Source organism: Hesperophylax consimilis, chromosome 26, assembly GCF_061612785.1.
Source record: "Hesperophylax consimilis isolate HC1 chromosome 26, BYU_Hcon_1.0, whole genome shotgun sequence".
Taxonomy (NCBI): domain Eukaryota; kingdom Metazoa; phylum Arthropoda; class Insecta; order Trichoptera; family Limnephilidae; genus Hesperophylax; species Hesperophylax consimilis.
In genome coordinates this window covers 4,499,372-4,518,466 of record NC_142861.1, presented here as the reverse complement: position 1 = coordinate 4,518,466, position 19,095 = coordinate 4,499,372, and the positions used below count along the sequence as shown (strand labels likewise).

The following is a 19,095-nucleotide window of genomic DNA, read 5'->3' as shown; positions in this document are numbered from 1 at the left end:
CATACAAAAGACAAGAAATTGAAGATGGGGCAGACTTGGTTCACATTTTTAAATACATATAATTGGGACCCTTAAAGATAGATTGTTTTTTATTTTTATTAAATATACAAACATTTTACATAATACAAAAAATGTCATCACCAAATAGAAAGAAAAGAATATATATTTTTTAAATAAATAACAAAATACAACTATCATTAAAATAAGAAAGATAATTACATAACTTAAGAAATGAAGAAACATATAACTTGAATATTAAAATTGTTATGCAACAACAATAAACGTTTACTAATAAACACAAACACATAATATTACTTCCAGTACACAATAGTAGTATTTCGGAATATGATATAATATTTTTTTTAGGCCGACCACTATTGCGAAGAGCAGAAGCAGGTGGGTGTTGATGTTGAACGGCAGGTCTCACTTGATCACTACGAAATACCTGCAAAATACGCACATATTACAGTACTCGACAACTACTATAATTGAAGTACAAAAGGTAGAGTAAATGACAACTATATATGCATATTAAAGGATTCTTTTATCGACCACACTCGGCGTCACAAAAATCGCACCTTTTGCAAAATCTTATTAGACAATAAAGCAATCGTCTCTTTCGGGTGTGCAGCGTCATGAGCCCTGGTCCATGTCTTCAGATGAAGCCACCAGTGTCTTGAAACCGCTGGAAAACCCGTTGAACGGCAAAACATCTTACATTTATTTGCCGTGTAACATCACGCTGTCACATCCCTGTTTGCAGTAGTGCCACCACTTGAGCAGCTTTGTCAGCAGCGGGTTGTTTTCTAGTGCTAATTATTTACGTGTGTCCTCTTCGACGTTTGTATAGTAAATAACCTGCAATGATTTAAACTGCTCCTTTTGTAGCCCTGGAAGATGAAACAAGTTGTGGTACCTTTAAGGCGATGCACTTCGTCGTGTAATTTTTTAAATTGAGCCGCTATCAATAACAACCCTTACGTAGATGGCGATAAGGTTTAAATTCCCGCTTAACACCATCCGCCTGTTTTGATTTATGCAAGAAAAAAACATGGCCAATTGGCATAAATATTTAATTTTTTTCCGATCATTTTATAAATAACTTAATTTGCCACATTATACAATAAAATAATAACCGAAAATGGGTTCGTAAGTAGGAGATTTTGAACTTTAAAGCAGTTTTCAAAGGCCTATGCATTATTTTTTTCTGGGCTTATAAAAAGACTTATATAAAAAATACTCGATTATTTCAAAGGCCAAGATGTATTCTACTCGCAGTATTTAATTAAAGTATCTGAAACATTTCTAGGCGACCAAATTTTCAAACCAAAAACACATGATTTTGCATTACTACGTATGGCATCGCCTTAAAGAGTATACGCGTTACACTTTTTTAACGTCCTGTACTGGGAAAATTTGTATCTATAATTAAATGAAACTATTGTATGGTAAGAGGTTAAAATAGAATATTGTTTGGGTTAGAAGAATTGGCTCGGGGCAACTTAGGCTTGAAAATTATTTTCGAAGATGTGCGATTTTTGTGACGCCGAGTAGCTGTGTCATAAGTTTGTTTCAGTAAGAATGAAGTTAAGTCAGGAAAAAAGGACTTACCCATTCATGTACTGATAATTGGCCTCAATAATGAGACCGGTGTCTTCAGATACAAACACTGATGGAATGTTGATGCCATCGGTATTCTTGGTCGCCATGATCTCTGGAAAATGAACATGTAATCAGAAATATTCTGGAAAATTAATGTGTAACAAGATGTGCAATTTGGTTGTGATTAATTAAATTCAAGAGCGTAGCGGCCTCTGTGGTCGAGGGGTAAAGCTGTCAACTACGATTTCGGAGGTCCCGGGTTAAAATCCCGGGGTGCACAAGTAAATTTTATAATTAACCCCTCGGGCTAATTTGTTCGCTTTTGGAAACAACTCGTATGGTCTCAAAGAAATCGTTGTATCTCCCTTACTCTCATGGTGATAAGTATGATCTAAACGGTGTCAGAAAGAGAAAACACCACTATTTATATTCAAATCTAGAAGTTAACCACAGAAGAATAAAAATATGCATATTTTTAGGAAGAACAAAAATATTATTACTTTTGATGTGTGTTTTTACGCAAAGTACTGGTTTCAAGCTCCTGGCACATGTTCTGCGCCAAATAATGATTCACAGCTTTTACAGGACTTGGCGGCGTACGAAAAGATAAATCAATTACTTGCAAAAACAGATACGAAAAAAAAATTGGTATTTGTCCAATATTGTTGCTTTTGCATTCTTCGATGATGAAGTATCCTTGGAAACTAAACAGAGGACCAACCCTCGAAAGACTTAGAAGTTGTAAATTTAACATAAGTTTTTTTCAACACGTTTCGTGTGATTTTTTTGACGAAATATGTTAAGACCTGGAAGGATGACGATAACTAAAACAAAGCTAAGATTTTTGTACATTCTATTAAAGTTGTTAATGACATAGCAGAGAGAGTAGCGTTAATGAAAGAGTACAATCGTCTTCACACCAATCTTGGCGATTAAAGATTTTCACTCAAAGATGTCCACGTTGACGTCATCGTTTAATTATATGTTATACGTTTGTATACGTTGACGTCATTATTTAATTATTTGTTATACGTTTGTATACGTTGACGTCATCATTTAATTATTTGTTATACGTTTGTATACGTTGACGTCATCATTTAATTATTTGTTATACGTTTGTATACGTTGACGTCATTATTTAATTATTTGTTATACGTTTGTATACGTTGACGTCATCATTTAATTATTTGTTATACGTTTGTATACGTTGACGTCATCATTTAATTATTTGTTATACGTTTGTATACGTTGACGTCATCATATAATTATTTGTTATACGTTTGTATACGTTGACGTCTTAATCTATTATACAGGATGGACAGAATACGTGTTACCAGTTCTAAGTCATGATGAGGTGTGGTCACAATAAAAAATTTACTTCTACGAAATTAAACACGAAAAACAGTAACGTTGAACAATTATTTGTATTGGTGAAATGTAAAAGTGAGAAAATAATAATTAGTTCTGTATACATGTGCCCAATGCAACCCTTTTTTGACTTTTTAAAAAAATATTGGCACACAGAGCTCCGGGCCAAAAAGGCCCCTTTCTCTTTCATCATGATTTTAAAATAATGGTTGTTGAAAAAATAGTTAATTTGTTTGGCCCAGAGTATATTCTTGCATAAGTTAGTTTCAGCCATATAGTTGATTTATAAATTAGGAGATTATTTTAAGTTGATAGTTTTTTATTCTTTTTGCTTAGCATGGTCCCAATGAAACCCGGTACCGCTAGCTGTGTTCGGGAAGTTCGTGGCATTGCTCCCTCTCGCCCCGACCCGTTTGCGCTAATTGCAAGGCCCAATACAAATATATGGATCGGTGGGCTCTCGGTATACCGCACTCGATTTTTGTCGATACTTAACCGACCTGTGGGACGAGACTCTAAGATAGTTAGTGACGTCACAAGACACACACAGTACACAGTACACAATACACAGACTTTGTAACATTGCCATTTTAAGTTTTAAAATAAATCACGGATTCTTCTAAACTAGTTGAAAGTGCATGCAAGAGACTCATTGCAAATAGTGGAATTACTTGTTTTCATAATTAATGTTGTTATTTTCCTACAATTGTAACCTTCATAAAAAAAATACCACAGATCTTTCTAAACGAGTAGGAAATGTATGCATGAGAATCGCAAATAGTGGAATACCTTGTTTTTATTATTAATGTTATTATTATATGTTGTATTTTCCTGCTCGCCACATATTTTTTTGCGAAATCATAACTATAATTGATCATAAGGACGCAGAAACACTGTGGCAACACCAGTGCCGTACTTTAGGGAAAAATAGCTTAATTTTTAAACACAAAAAACGCATCCCTAATGAATACTTACTTTTAGTTCATGGAATGTATGCCATATGTAGCTCGTGCCAATGTGGTGTAGAGGCTGAGTATTATTGTAATGGGTGAAGGTTGTACACAATAATGATACTTGATCTTGTACTGATTTTTATTGGGGAGCTGCTTGTAACAAAAGAGGCACAGTGCACACAACTAACGTGCATCGCCTTTTATAAGATCTTGCAAAGCATTCCATCTCGCTTGCACTCATCCACATTCGTACAGACATCACAGATCACTTCCTGGTTTTAGCGTGTGAGGAGTCGAGTATATTGTTAACAATTTATTGACCTGTTATAAATGACGTGCAAAGTTTTCTCGGAGAAGTCTATATTGGGATATCCTTCAACTGCAAATCCTGTAAAAATCGCAAGTGTGCTCCACTGTTAAATTTGGCAACCACCTCTGGTTTAGAGCCCCGAAATACTCTTGACTGGGCAGAAACGAGCGATCACCTCATTTTTTTCTTGTTTCGTATAAAAATAATTAATAAAATATCACATAATTTTTTTTTCAATCTGCAGTCGGTACCTTTGGTTTCATAAAGGCATATTTTGATTATTCCGTGGTTAATTTCTGAATTTAAATATAAAGCGTGGTGTTTTCTCTTTCTAACACCGTTTAGATCATATTTTTTACAACATCAGGAAGGAAGTTACAACAATTTGTGTGAGACAATATAAGTTGATCCCAAAAGCGAACGAAATTATCCTAAAGGGTTAAATAATAATAGTGCATTTTTAGAGTTAGATTCTTTTTCCTTTGAACCATCTTTGTGTTGTCATTTAAAACCATTAAACAATCGCACTGCCCTTCATTTATACATTCATGACAAACTGTAGGTTGGATTTTATGCAGGCGGAATGATGTTATAAACAAAAGTGAAAGATTTCTTACCAAGTTCACTGGAGTTGACATTATGCACAATGACTCCATCATACCCGGCAGCTTGCGCATTCCTCACCTTCATCTCAAAGTTGCAATTGTACCTGCAATCAATATTCACTCTAAAAAATTAAATACAAAGCGGCCTTTGAACTGTGGATAAGAAAATAATGTATCTGTATTTACTGATAACAGAAAAACCTTGCAAAAAATGCAGGTTTCTGAATATAAAACACAGAGATTGTTACAAATATAGTGGTCAGATTAGAAAGTATGCTTTTTGTTAATAATAATGCATAATTTCGGTTAAGGGTTAAGCGATGTTGGATATAGGCAGAGATGTGCTTTATTTCAAATAAATTCATTTCAAATGGAAATGCAAAATGCAAAATGGGTATTTTCCATTTTGCATTTTAAATGCTTTTCTAAAAACCATTTTGCATTTTGCATTTAAAATGCTTTTCTCAATGCATTTTCCATTTTAAATGCTTTTTTGCAACATTCTTCCTACTTTCTCTACTCATCTTTTTATCATAAGCCCCAAATATCAGTCGGTCCTCAACCTCGATATGAGAGATAATTTCCATTTGTCAAGTTGCTCCCTGAGCCCTGGCAATTGAGTGATACCATTACAAAAAATACTGATTCAAATAGGTCGTGAACATAGGGCCATGACGCTGTAATATTAAATGTTAGATAGCAGTTTCTATGTTTTTACGTTGGCAACATTAGTCCCGCGCAAATTTTTTGTGGTTTCATAATCTGTAGTCGTGGTTTTTTTGGATTTACAATCATATAATATGTTTGTTCTACATTGATGTCCATTATTAAATGACAAAATTGTTTAAAAATTCGATAATTTTTTTAATTGTTTGACCTGAGAAACCATTTTGCATTTTCAATGCATTTTGAAAATAGGTATTTTGCATTTTGCATTTGAAATGCTTTTCCAAAACCCATTTTGCATTTTGCATTTTCAAATGGAAAAGTTTTGACCCATTTCCATTTTGCATTTCAAATGGTTTTGAGTACCCATTTTTCACATCTCTGGATATAGGGTTGTATGACAAACAGAAAAGTTAAAAAAAAACATTAAACCTGCCCTAACCTAACCTACTCTTTATCATGTTTTCTATATGCCAATGTTTGGCAAGAGGTTTAGGTGGATGTTCAACAAGTCAGTCTATGCCAATGTCAGTCAAGGGGTCTAAGTTGATGTTCAACAAGTCAGTCTATGCCAATATCAGTCAAGGGGTCTAAGTTGATGTTCAACAAGTCAGTCTATGCCAATGTCAGTCAAGGGGTCTAAGTTGATGTTCAACAAGTCAGTCTATGCCAATGTCAGTCAAGGGGTCTAAGTTGATGTTCAACAAGTCAGTCTATGCCAACGTTCGGCAAGAGGTCTAGGTGGTTGTTCAACAAATCAATCTATGCCAATGTCCGGCAAGAGGTCTAGGTGGTAAATCAACAAGTCAGTATATGCCAATGTCTGACAAGTAGTCTAGGTTTAGGCTAATGTTCAACAAGCAATCTAAGTCAGTATGTCTGGCAAATCTTGAAGGTCTAAAACTGATAACTTTGTTACCTGGCAAGCAATACCACCCACTTGCCGGTGAAGTTGGGCGTGGAGGGCGTGGGGCGGGGGGATAACGCGGAGCACCCGTCCTTGGGGGCACCAGCCACCACGAAGGCGCGCATACCCTCGGGGGCGATAACCCCTCCAAAGCGGGCGGGCAAGTCCTTATACTTCTCAATCTGCAAATACATAATGATACGCAATCAATAAGTGTAGTGCGGTAGAATCTACAACAATAATAATAATGTATAGTATTTAAAGCTTATATAGAGCTTAACAATAAAAAGGTTATAGATAATAGAAACAAGGAAGATATGGCATGGAAGCGTGAGGACTGTTAGATTTTTTTTTTGTGTGATCCCGCAAAAGAGTCCCAACTGCTCACAACCGTCTGGAGCCAGTGAAACTATGGTATGTTGTGAGGTTGAAGATTATTGAGAGGGGGAGGAGATGGGGAAGAGGAAGGTGGGGAAGTACCTGGCTATTCAGATCTGGTCACCATACACGGCCAAAGCCATTTCTATCAACGCTTCAATTCTGAATGGTGGTCTTTAACCAGGGCGATACTGAGAGTATATTGCACTCTGGAACGTGCCGCAAATATAATACGCCAGGATTTGAACAGGGGACTTTCAATTGAGTTGAGCAATATTTAACAATTAAAAGCTTTTATTGCATGTTTTTATTATTGCTAAATGAATTAATAAGTTTAATAGAAAAATGCCAAAAGTCAGATAACTAATATGAGAAGGAAAGAGATTCAATGCGACGTGATTCGTCACATTTGCCTGGAAAACGGGAGAAAATATACGAAGGAGTTACACTGGTTAGAAGGTGCGAAGGACGAAAATTATAAATAAACGCGGAGTTACTATTTCTGCTAGCACAACTAGAAATGGGGAAATTGTAACTAACGCCAAGGGAGGATCTACTAAATATTAAGAGATGTTTTAAACATTTTTTATTGTGCTTTTTCTTAGGTACGTTTTATTTAAAGTAACAAATAAAATTTAATAGTAAAAGAAACACCTAATTTACCTAAAAAGTGGAAATAAAATTATAAAATGCCTCTCTTTACAAAATATTCCACAGTTTCAAACTGATAATGACGCTTACTTCATCACCACTAGTAACCGCATCTGACCCCATGTCAATCATAAATATTGACCCCGACTCCCTTATCAATTTCTTCAAGTCTAAGTTGGAAATTATACGCACCGAAAGCAAAATGCAATGGACGCCGTTAAACTCAAATTGGACGCACTGTCTGGCGAGTGGAAGGACAAGTACACGAAAATCCTGGGAGGGGTGAGCGTTCTTAAGGAAGAAAATGCAAGTCTTCGAGAAGCGGTTGAATCTTGACGCACAAGACGAGATGGAGCAGCACAACAGAATGTGCAATATAGACAACACACAACTGACACAACGTTCCCAAAACGAAAGACGAAAATTTGTTCAATTTAATGGAAAAAATGGGTATCATCAACGTGCTACTTTCGAGTATCTGTGTGGTGTCGGTGCATCTTATCTGATCTTGTCGCTCGTGGTCAGTCGACACCCTCCAAACGTCCACGAAATTTAGTCGTCCAGCTGTCGACAAAGCGTCTCCGCCATGATGATATGTCAGCGGAAAGAACTCGTTACGATGGATCATTTAGGACTACTGCTCCCGGCACTAATTTCTATGTGAAAGAGCACCTGAAGTTAAAAAATAAAATATTTGTAAAATTTTATTAAAAGAATAGCAATACTGTGCACTTTCTCCCCTCATCCATTGGCCAATACAAAACAAACTTATTCGGTTTTTCCAGTTATTATTATTAAATATATATCCAAATGGACGCATTTCTCAATAAATAAAGTAACTATAAAATAACAAAAATTATTAAAATAAGTTTAATATATTTTTAATACAGATTTGTCCGTTTGCGATAGTTTCTTATACTCTTAGATTTTTTTAATTCAAGTAAAAATTGAATGTTATAAAGATATGTGTAAATTTTATAAAAGTATAGTAAATATATTATTAATATAAAAATAACTGCGTAATTCATTAAGGCGAAGCTTAACGCCAAATCACTAATTTGATTCATCTTTATAACGAATTAATACTTTATATGTATTCATAATGAATACCAAAAAATATGCTTTAGATAAATTGAAGGTTTTCCTATCGTTTCGCTGTAGTAGAATACAATTAAAATTATAAATTACTCAATAATGTAAACTAATAATTTTTTTTCAATAGAAATGTATGAACGCATAGAGGAAACAACTTTTAAAAAATACGTATTATAGCCAAGATTATCTGTGAGAGTTTAACTTGACTAACTTTTTTGCTTTCTTATAAAATTATTTACAAAATAAATAAAAACCGGTTTTGTGCTTAAAATCGAACGTTTCTAGACTCCGTTTGTCAAGCGATTTTAATGCCTATTATGTATAAGGTATACCAAGAATATACACATTTTTGGCGTGTAGCTTCCTCTTAAACAGTAATCTCGTCACAGTTTTAGAATTATGTTGTGCGTTATTGTGAAAAAATTAATATACGAAAGCTCGTTTTACACGATTTCAGAAATTTTGTTTTGAAGTGGATATTTCTGTAAAAGTTAATTCCTACGATTAAAAAACTCAAGGTAGTATCTAATAATTGACATTGGTACAGAGGCAGATAATATTTATCAAATCTTCACAAAAAATCGTATTCGTTGGAAAAAATATCAATCATCACCTAAAATATACTTATCGAAAGTTTGGAGGTAGCGTTTTTGTGGTACTCTTCAAGATATATAACGGTACAACATCCCATAATGTTATATATTGAAAGCCGAAGCATGCCATTCCATATCATGGTACTGGCAATCGGACACCGAAAGTTTGCAAGTAAAACTATCGTTTTACAATTAAAAAAAAAAGTATTTATTTGGAGTAAAAAACGTATAGTAAAATAATATAAAAACGTAAATATTTCAAATAATTAATCAATTATTAATATCAATGCAATAATAAATATGCGGGACTATGTAAAACGGGCTTGCACGACCTCAGTAGCAAAAAATTTCCGCCCAGATTGCAACACGGGTGACTTTTGGAGATTTAATATATTTTTGGTTATTTATTTCCCATTTTCGAAAAACAATATTATTTAACCAATAAAATGCTTTATACACGTAAAATAAATTATTCAAATATTTGCAATAAAACATTATTTCCAATAAATCACGTAATTATAGGTGCCGAAAGCTCAAGCGTAGGTCCATTAAGCTTTGCCGTCTGGGCGGCGAATGACAATTGTTTGAAAGGGACTTATGTAAATCCGAATGTTAGAGAGAGTACGCTAATATTCAAAACGATTCGAATGAACAGACGTAAGCGACTGCTGTGAAAATATTTAATTAAACACGGCTTATTTAAAATATAGCTAAAATCTCCTCACAATTTCTCGAAAAGCATTTAAAGAAATACTGTGAATTTTTTCATACCTGTAATGTGTTAAATAACAGAACAAACCTGTTTTAAAATAACTTTAAAACTTAAAGTGTTCAAGGGAAACTCGCTATAGTGCGGTCAAAATTCGGAATGCCGGGTCCTTAATATAGAGTAAATGGATGTTTCTCAGCTGCACAAAATCTAAAACACGCCCATTAGTAATGGGGGTAAAAATATAAAATAATGTAACAACAATACTTACAAATGTAGGAGGGCTCTGTATGGACACCAATATATTCCCTTCGGACATCGAAATGAATGGGAAAACTGTGACCACCACCAGCACAAGAGCGAAATTAGCCATTTTCATTAGCAGGCCTTTTAATTTTTTTTAATTTAATTTTTTAGGTTTGCAGCACTGGCCCAACTTTTAACCCAACATCAACAATGATCAATTTTTAAATTAATTTATTATTAGTTTTAATAACGGTTTCTTTAGAAAACTTGTAGATTTTATAAAACTGTTTCACAAATCAAATCTTAAAAACACTTCAGCATTTGTCTGTTTTACGTCACTTATTAAAAATGTTAATATACACATTTAATTATTAATTGGCACTAGCTAAAACAGAAAAAATCGTATTAGTTTTATACACAGTAAATAAATAACAGTTGCCGATTAAGGTAAATTCCAACCTATACCCAATTAAGGGAATATTGTAAGGATAATGTGAGTGGGGAAGGGAAGGAGATAGGTAAGAGTTAATATTAGCTATTCAAATCTGATCTCAACAGCAAAATTCATTACGATCAACGTTTTGATTCTAAATGGTGATCTTAAATACTACGAGGATCTACCACTCTCAAATATACAACATTAAGAACACATAAAAAGCAATCTAGGAGTATCTACTACTCTCAAATATACAATATTAAGAAAACATAAAAAGCAATCTAGGAGTATCTACCACTCTCAAATATACAACATTGTGAACACATACAATTTTAATTAAATTACTTACAAGGAAAAATTCTAAGACAACTATAGATCGTTCGCACAGTGAAAATGTAAAAAAAGCAGTTATACCCATTGGCAGCACTATAAGAGGAATATTTTAAATCGAAATATCGATTTACCAAAGCAAATACGGAACGCAAAATCAAATCCTCCAAATTTCGAAGAAATTCAAAGCAGACGGGGTCAATGACATCTCAAATGTCATCTGAAGAAATTTGAAGTTAGCAATTAAACGCGAAATGCAAAAATGACAGTGTTTTTGAGGATTGGAACAAACAAACACATTGGTGCCAATCTAAAAAAATCTTGCATGAATATTATATTAGGTATGAGTAAATATTTTAAACCGAGTAGTATACGGCCCTTTTCACCGTAGCTATACCAGCGCTGCTGTAGCGTATTACAAAATCTTTACAAGTAAAATTATTTTTGATGCAAAATTAAGAAAGAAAAAAAAATTGGATGACATTCATGACATCGTTGCCATCCGTCTCGATATACCGAAACTGTCGTCGTTATCGAATTCTCAGTCCCGACAAAACCTAATATGTCCCGATTTAAACCTGCATAACGCATCAATGTTGTTTACTAACTAACATTTTTCGCAGCTATGCTGAGATGAAACCACTCACAGCACTGGTAGTAATCATAACAATACATTATTAATTATTTTTTAGGAACATTTTCAGACTATTAACATGAAAAAAAAATCATTAGATAAGCGCTGCAAAAAACGTATATGTCAACAGTCCACTTAAAAATGTTCACATCATGCACAGTTTAAGTGTCATTATACACTATGTATTAACAACAAATATAAACAGCAAAACGTGAGCAAAGGCAAAAAAAAAAGAAAAAAGAGATATCAAAAACAAAACATACAGATAAATATATGATCCAAAAAACAAAAGCAACAAAAATAAAACAAATAGAGTAAATAAAATAACAACTGATGGTTAGTTAGAGTAAATAAAATAACAAACAAACATTCACAATCTATTGCTGATTTGCTTTTTAAAATAAGCGAGACTATTTGCAGTATTGTGTAGTGTATTGTATAGCAGTATTGTGTAAATACCCATCGGTCGTAAAAATATATATAATTTTCACTAGTAGTTGTAAGACGCTAGCTATTGATCTTAGTTTTAAAGAAATCAAAATAAATATAGTAAGAAATCGAAGTAATAAGTCTGTGTGATAGGGTATAGGTTAATTATGTAAATTAAGTCGTCAAGCAACTTTGAGATAATTTTCTCACGAAAATAGTGCTATGCAAATAATGCAAACATTATCATTATTATTTGACGGGTGTGACGGGCGACTCGTTTCGTGTTGCAATTTTTGGTTTTTCCCACTCACCCTTACGAGACCCTAGCCACCAATAAGCCTACTCATAATAGATAGAAAAAACTAAATTGTAAGTTATATAAACAAGAAAACTGCATATCTTGGCCACAGATTACACCACTGATATTCCGGGAAGGTTGATGGAAGACGCAACACCTAATGACTTTGAAACGTATATCACTAGTACTAGTGCAGTTGCGCTTTGTTGTTTCGAGCTGGAGCATGAAGGGTGAAGATTGTTCTGATGGTAGCAAATCTCTGGTAGGAGAAACAAACCAGAATAATGCTACCCCCTTCACCCTGGTGACCAATGTTTAAAACTGAAACAGCTTAAGTTACTTAATGAGTAAGCAGGCACTTCACTTTCTCTTACTCTAATTTCAACCCGCCTCACAACATTGGGGGTGGTAGATCTAGTTATTGAACTCAATTGTGAATGAAATAGTATAAAAATATGTTTTGAAACCGTGGTTCGGTCCAATGAATTTAAATCCCTTAACAAAAGTACTGATTTGTCCGGTTACCGATTATTCAAACCAATCTAAAATCAAAGACTCGCTATCAAAATAATTTAAAATACTGGAATTCACAAAACGATTGCAAATTTGGCTTGCATGTCTAGGAAAATCCTAGTGGGAATACGTAGGACACTAATCAATAGAATCGTGCTCCGTTTATATAAATAATACAAAAATTTAAAAATAAAGAAACCAAATCGCTTCTCAAAACACAATGCACTGATTGTGGCTTGGCACGGGCTCTTAAATGTATTATTACTTTATTAAATAATAAATGTATCGATTTTAGAGAAATGAGACAAAGGATAACATCACGCACAGATTAATCAATAATGATGTCGGAATTGTAATTACTATTAGTCATCTATATTCAAGCACCATTATTACGCAGTAATAGATTGCGAATTTGTCTCAACACGAGTACGACATTGTAGCGATTGTAGCCACTGGATAATTGAAGTAATCTTAAAAACAACATACTGAATATAAACAAGAATGCGTGAATAATGAAGCGAAAATATTTTAGACTATCGTCAAAAGGTTTAACTAAACAAAGGAAGTAACTAATCTTATAAAAACACCACAAAATAATAACACAAACACACGGTCGGACATACTTTGCAAAACTGATTGCTGTTCATAGTCACGGGCTGATGTACAGTGCTAAAAAATCATCACTGATATTCAACAAACACTGGTCCGACTGTCATTCCGCACACAGGGCCGGCTCTGAGCCTAATAGCGCCTGGCGCGAGTAAAAATTTTACGTCCCTTGTTAAAACCAATAGACGCCTAGGAAGGTGATCACTGTAATCAATAATAATCGGATGATTTTTATTTTTGTGTCGCGCCGCGCCCTCAAAGGCGATGTATTAGAACTGAAGTTGTCAGTGTTGTTGTCAGCGCCTTGGCGCCTTAGCAATTCTGCGGCCGGAGCGGACTGCTGCAATTGCGTAATATAATAATAATAATATATTTTATTACAGGATGTGGTGAGGTTCGTGCAATCCCACACGTCCCATATTGATATTCATATTTTGTACAATAGTTATGTAAAAATGCAAAAACTGATAAAGAAAAATAAATTAGCAATTAAGGACAACTATTTAGGGCGAGGTCTTGAGTGAGCTTGGGCCCAGCGCTCACTCAGGAGTAATGCTTGGTGCTGGCTGGATGTTGGCGGAGGTCATTAGCCGCATCTTGGCTCCAGTGACCCGGTGTCTCATCAAGCCGGAAATTCTATTCAGGCCTAATTCCGTGAACATCGATGCGCTGCTTTATTTTCTGTATACAAATATGATTCTACAGGCGTCATTATATTGGATTCGGGGTCGTTTCAAGTTCGGTAGTGACACCATATCTCACATGTATACAGGTCGGCACAGAATGCGTTGAACAGTATTTTGTTTTAACAGTATTGCTATATTTTATTTTATAGGTCTCAATTAATAATGTGTCCCAAGTATTTTACGATCGAACATATATTTATCTAGCCTTCTTGAGGTGCACGGGGAGCATCTTAATTGTGTCTGGATTTTTTCCGTTGTGGAAAGCAATCAATTCCGTCTTCTTCGGTTTGTACATCATAGTGTGCTGTTTTCCATATTCTTCACAAATATTTAGCAGTCATCTTAATCCCTTAATCGACGGAGATAGGCGGATCATGTCGTCCGCGTAGCTTATGTGGTTTATGCATATATTGTTAATACGAAAGCCCGCTCTGATTTCCAGGCGACTTGTCAACTTGTCCATGTATACATCAAACAGGATGGGGGACATACACCCTCTTTGCCTTACTCCTGACCGCAAGAATATCGGCTGGGAGTATGTACTTGCCCAACGTACAACATTTTCCTGCTGTGAGTGCCATCGGGATATTCTGTTTATATAAATATGTGTTATTATTGTTTTCGTCATTGCACCCAGTAGATGGTTGTGTTTAAGAATTGCGTTGAACAGTATGTTCAGTAGTTTGGGTATGTATCTACCTCCGTATCTTATCTGTTAAATATTTAGACCATCATGTCCCGGAGATTTACCAGCCTTAGGGCCTGTTATGGCCTTCATTTTATTACTTTCAGAGAGGTAAACGTTTTCTCCATAATATCAGGGATAGTCGGTACTTCATTTCCGGAAATATCTGCAAAGGTTTTTCTAAAAGTCTTGGAAATTTCTTCCGTGTTTGTGGACCCATCAATTTGGCTGGCAATTCGAGTTATTGGTTTAACCGGGTTGATTTTCTCCCAAAATTGGGCGAACTGTTTTGTATCGAGATATTTTACGATATCATCCATCTTTGTTTGTTCAGAAGAGCTTTGGCAATGTTTAAGAGTTATTTTGAACTATTTCCTTTTCCGTTTTCTTTCATCCGCAATGAGACCAAGTAATGGTTTTCCATTTTTAATCCACTCCATCAACGCCAATCTGGAATTTTCGTAGTTGTTCCTTGGCTTGCTAATTCCACCCGGCAATGCCACGATATGTTTTTGGTTTGCTTTGATCGTCCTCCCAACAAAATACATTATTGGCAGCCTTACTTAGGGCTTCCACGATGTAAGTGTAAATATTGTTAATGTTTTGTAAATGGTCGCATTTGTCACATATAGAATCCGAAATACAAATGGATTCGGAGTGTCTTTGTTAGATTATACTAAGTAATGCTTCTGCCACAGACGCATATTCATTGATTTTCTTATTGTTATTACTTCTCATTAAAAATAGTTGCAGGCAGATTTTCAGCAGCGATTACGCAATTGGTGATCGGACCAGTCGGTATCATAGTGTATTTTCAGAATATCTATTTTTTTCTTAAGATTATTAGTGCATATACAGTGATCGAGCCTGTTTCGATAGCTCTTGAAAACTTAGCGTCTTTGTCGGGTGAAGTTGAACGATATACGGGAACGGGATAGGTATTTGAGGATGCCACCAGAATTAAGGAAAAGTCCTACCTTGTACATGTATCTCCTTACAGCCTCCGTGGTAGCACCAAACTCACACCTAACAAGTATTTATCTTGTTATCTTGTTCCGTCACTCGATATCGACCACGAGAGAAATGCCCATGAAAGGTATGACCCGAGACGCGTATTGGTAGGTGTTAGAAATTGTACTGGCGCCGGTCAGACGAAATCCCTCTCTCCCGATGGCAAGGTGGGAACAATAGGATGTAGGTAATATAATAATTATAATTTATTAGCGTTATGCCTGAACAAGCCAGTAAGTGGTATTGTGTGCATCGATGATATACGTACGAATAAATGTCTCATTCGGTAGTATTTCAATATCGATACGATGTAACAATAACAATATAACAATGTTTTCAGAGTGTTCGTTATCTTGAATGATCGTATGTATTTTGGAAAGGAAGTTGGTGAAGACGGTAAGTTTGTTCTCATGACAAACCGGCATGTAGACAGTCAGTATGCTTATCGTCCCTCCGTTAGTGGTTATCTAAATACCAGCGATGCGGTCATCTCTATACGTTATTACTTGCCTGCAGCTTGTTCCTCCAAAATACTGCGACTCCTCTCTCGACTAGGGTCGGCCTCGTAGCGGTCCGTTTGATAAATCTACAGCAAAGGTACCCCATCCCTGAAAGCTCGGATGAATTTTGGATAGATTCAATGTTTCGTTTTGTAATTACCAAGTTTCTTGCAAAAGTATGCACATATCTATAATGAGGTTGACGTTTCTTTTAAAACTTTTGCAGTTTTTCGAAACTGTCTTAATTTTCGTTCTTTTCCATAACATTTTTTTTTCACTAAATTTACGGAAAACAGTACCAGTCGACCAAAATTCTTCGTTCCTGTAGGTTTTGAAATCCTTATTCGGCATATTCAACTTGAAAGATCCAAATTGCGTGGGATTTCGTTGCATTATTTTTTCTATTTGGATGTTACTTCCTTTTATTTTACTATTGATAAAATTTCGAATATTGCCCTCGGTTACGCTATTGTCGAACCTCGACACATAAAGCATTGTTTTTAATTCAGCTATTTTGAGGGAGTTCTCCATCGTTGTTCCAGTTTCCATAATATTTCTCGATTTTCGTAGTTTTCTTGTAATGGTTTTATAACTTTCTGTATTAAAATTAGTTGTATTTTTGCTAGATTGTATCCGTGCACCTTTAGCTGATTCATCCATACATGGGTGACGTACCTTTGGTGTCTAGTTTGACTTGTTGCTGTTGTGTGAGAGAGCTAGACGCTGCTAGTTTAGTCCATGATTGAGGGGAATGCATGACGGGTGAGGCGGCTAATGCGAAGGGGGGAGCGGGCGGGGCTATCACATTATTGCAGTGTGTATTGTCCGACTGTTATTGCAGTGTGCATTGGCGACCGTGAACTTGAGCGGTTCTTATCTCCCGCTACCATTATGGTGACCTTCAATATTTTCAAGGACGGCGATGTGTTTACGTCTTGATTTGGAACATGGCTATCATTGTTTATTTTCAGTTCATTCCTAAGGAGAGCCATTTCAGAACGCAACACTTCCAGATCCCTTCGTTTGTCATTTGTGACTGAATTGTGGTTACTTCACCCTTTAATGCCAGGAAATCTTTTAGGAGACATGTGACACCTACGTCATCAAAATTTACATTTTTTCCTATTTTACAAGCGGTAGTTTGTGTAGATTCTGGGCCACAAAGGTTGGTACAGCTTCATTCTCTGTTTCTTTCAGTTTTTTAATAATATCACATAAATTCTAACACTTCTTACCTTCGCCTTTCCTCATAATCCTGGGCTAAACTGCTTCACTGAATGTCTTTCGCAGCCTCCACTTCGTCTTCTGAGAAATGATTGGAGCATATTTGGACAGCGGTCAGTTCGTCTAAGACAGTGATGGGCAAAGTACGGCCCGCGGGCCAAGTCCGGCCCGCCAGGCTAGTCAATCCGGCCCGCGACATTGTTTTGAATAACCCTACCACAATTTACCAATTGAAAAAAATGTATTTTCTACGTAGATAGAATAGAATACTTAACGATTTCCTTCTCATTGTGTTTAAAGTACGGTATTATTGCATCTAATATTAGTTTGCACACAACCTCGCGCTTTGCAGATCGGTAGCATGGCGAATGCATGGCGATGTGAAGTGCAATGCGTGTGTTGCTCGGCTAAGTTCGGGACGAATCGGGCGTTACCATTTTCGTTTCCTCTGTTGTCAAGGTCAGTGTTCAATCGTTAAATGTTCATCAGTGTAGTTCGGACAGTCACGACGCAACGTCGCGTGGGTAGTCAGTGTCAAGTCACCTCTGCGGCTGTATGCCTGGCTTGTGTTTCTATGGTTGTGCTTTTTTGGTAGTGTTTTTGACATTTTTGATCGTTACAATGGCAAGTAAAAAACGTAAAGTTGATTCAGAATGTCATATTTTTAAAGATGAGTGGACTTGGAAATACTCGAATTGATTGAGTTGCAATGTAACACTGAATTGAAGCAACTGTTTCTCAACGTTTCCAAAATTGAGTTCTACAAGGCCTGTCAAAATCAAGTTTCCCAAACCTGAAATCTCACGCTCAGAAGATAATTGCGATGTTTGCATCTTCCTACATCTGTGAACAGGTGTTTTCTACTATGAAGCTTCGCAAAAACAGTGTTAGAAACCGATGGACTGACCACCATTTAGCTTCACTGCTGCGAATCAGCTCATCCCAGTTTTTACCAGATTATGATAAACTTTTAGAAGCTCAGCCACAGTTTCATCTGTCACATACGCCTTCATACTCTTCTAAAGAATAATCAATTTTTGTTACTTTTTTACCATTTTAGCATATAGTGTACTCAATATTATGCATGATGTAAAAATTTAAAAATAAAGTACTTATATCACTTATAAAAAAATATTTTACTAATTTTTTTTTCCGGCCCGCCTAGATAATTTTTTATTTTGTCTGGCCCTTTCCTTAAAAAGTTTGCCCATCTCTGGTCTAAGACATCGATTTTGTTTTAAAGAAACGTTATTAGTCCATTAATAATTAATGTATTACTTTTTTTCGTAATATTCATATTGTTTTGGTAAGCGGCGGCAGCGTATGCAATTCGATCCTGCGCACGAGCAGACTCGAACCAATTTTGAGATTGGCTTGGCCGAAACATAATCTCAAAATCTGCAGCGAAATAAGTCCCTGTACACAGTTTCCTATTTTTATCATTTAATATGCCATTTCTGTAATGTTTGTTAGTCATTCTTCTAGAATCTTCTGTAAGTTTTCGTTTGTCTGTATCGTTTTCTCTCATTAACTTTATTTAAAAAAAAATTTACTTCGATGTAACTGTACTTTAAAAAAAATATTAAAGACCCCGCTTGATAGGTGAATGCACTAAATAAATAATAATAAAAAACATTAAATATACCTAGGGTATTAA

At 35.5% G+C, this 19,095-nt stretch overlaps 1 protein-coding gene across 1 annotated transcript in view; it reads right to left on the bottom strand.

Annotated features, from left to right (window-relative positions):
* Positions 1–13,330, bottom strand: part of gzl (godzilla E3 ubiquitin protein ligase) — a 65,559-nt gene extending 52,229 nt beyond the window's left edge. The window contains exons 1-4 of the mRNA XM_089647061.1: positions 13,210–13,330; positions 10,109–10,468; positions 6,424–6,593; positions 4,851–4,942 (exon numbers count right to left, since the gene is read on the bottom strand). Of these exons, the coding sequence (XP_089503187.1) occupies positions 4,851–4,942; positions 6,424–6,593; positions 10,109–10,216 (370 nt within the window). The 5' untranslated portion in view covers positions 10,217–10,468; positions 13,210–13,330. The remainder of the gene's footprint in view (positions 1–4,850; positions 4,943–6,423; positions 6,594–10,108; positions 10,469–13,209) is intronic.
* Between the last annotated feature and the right edge of the window lie 5,765 nt (positions 13,331–19,095).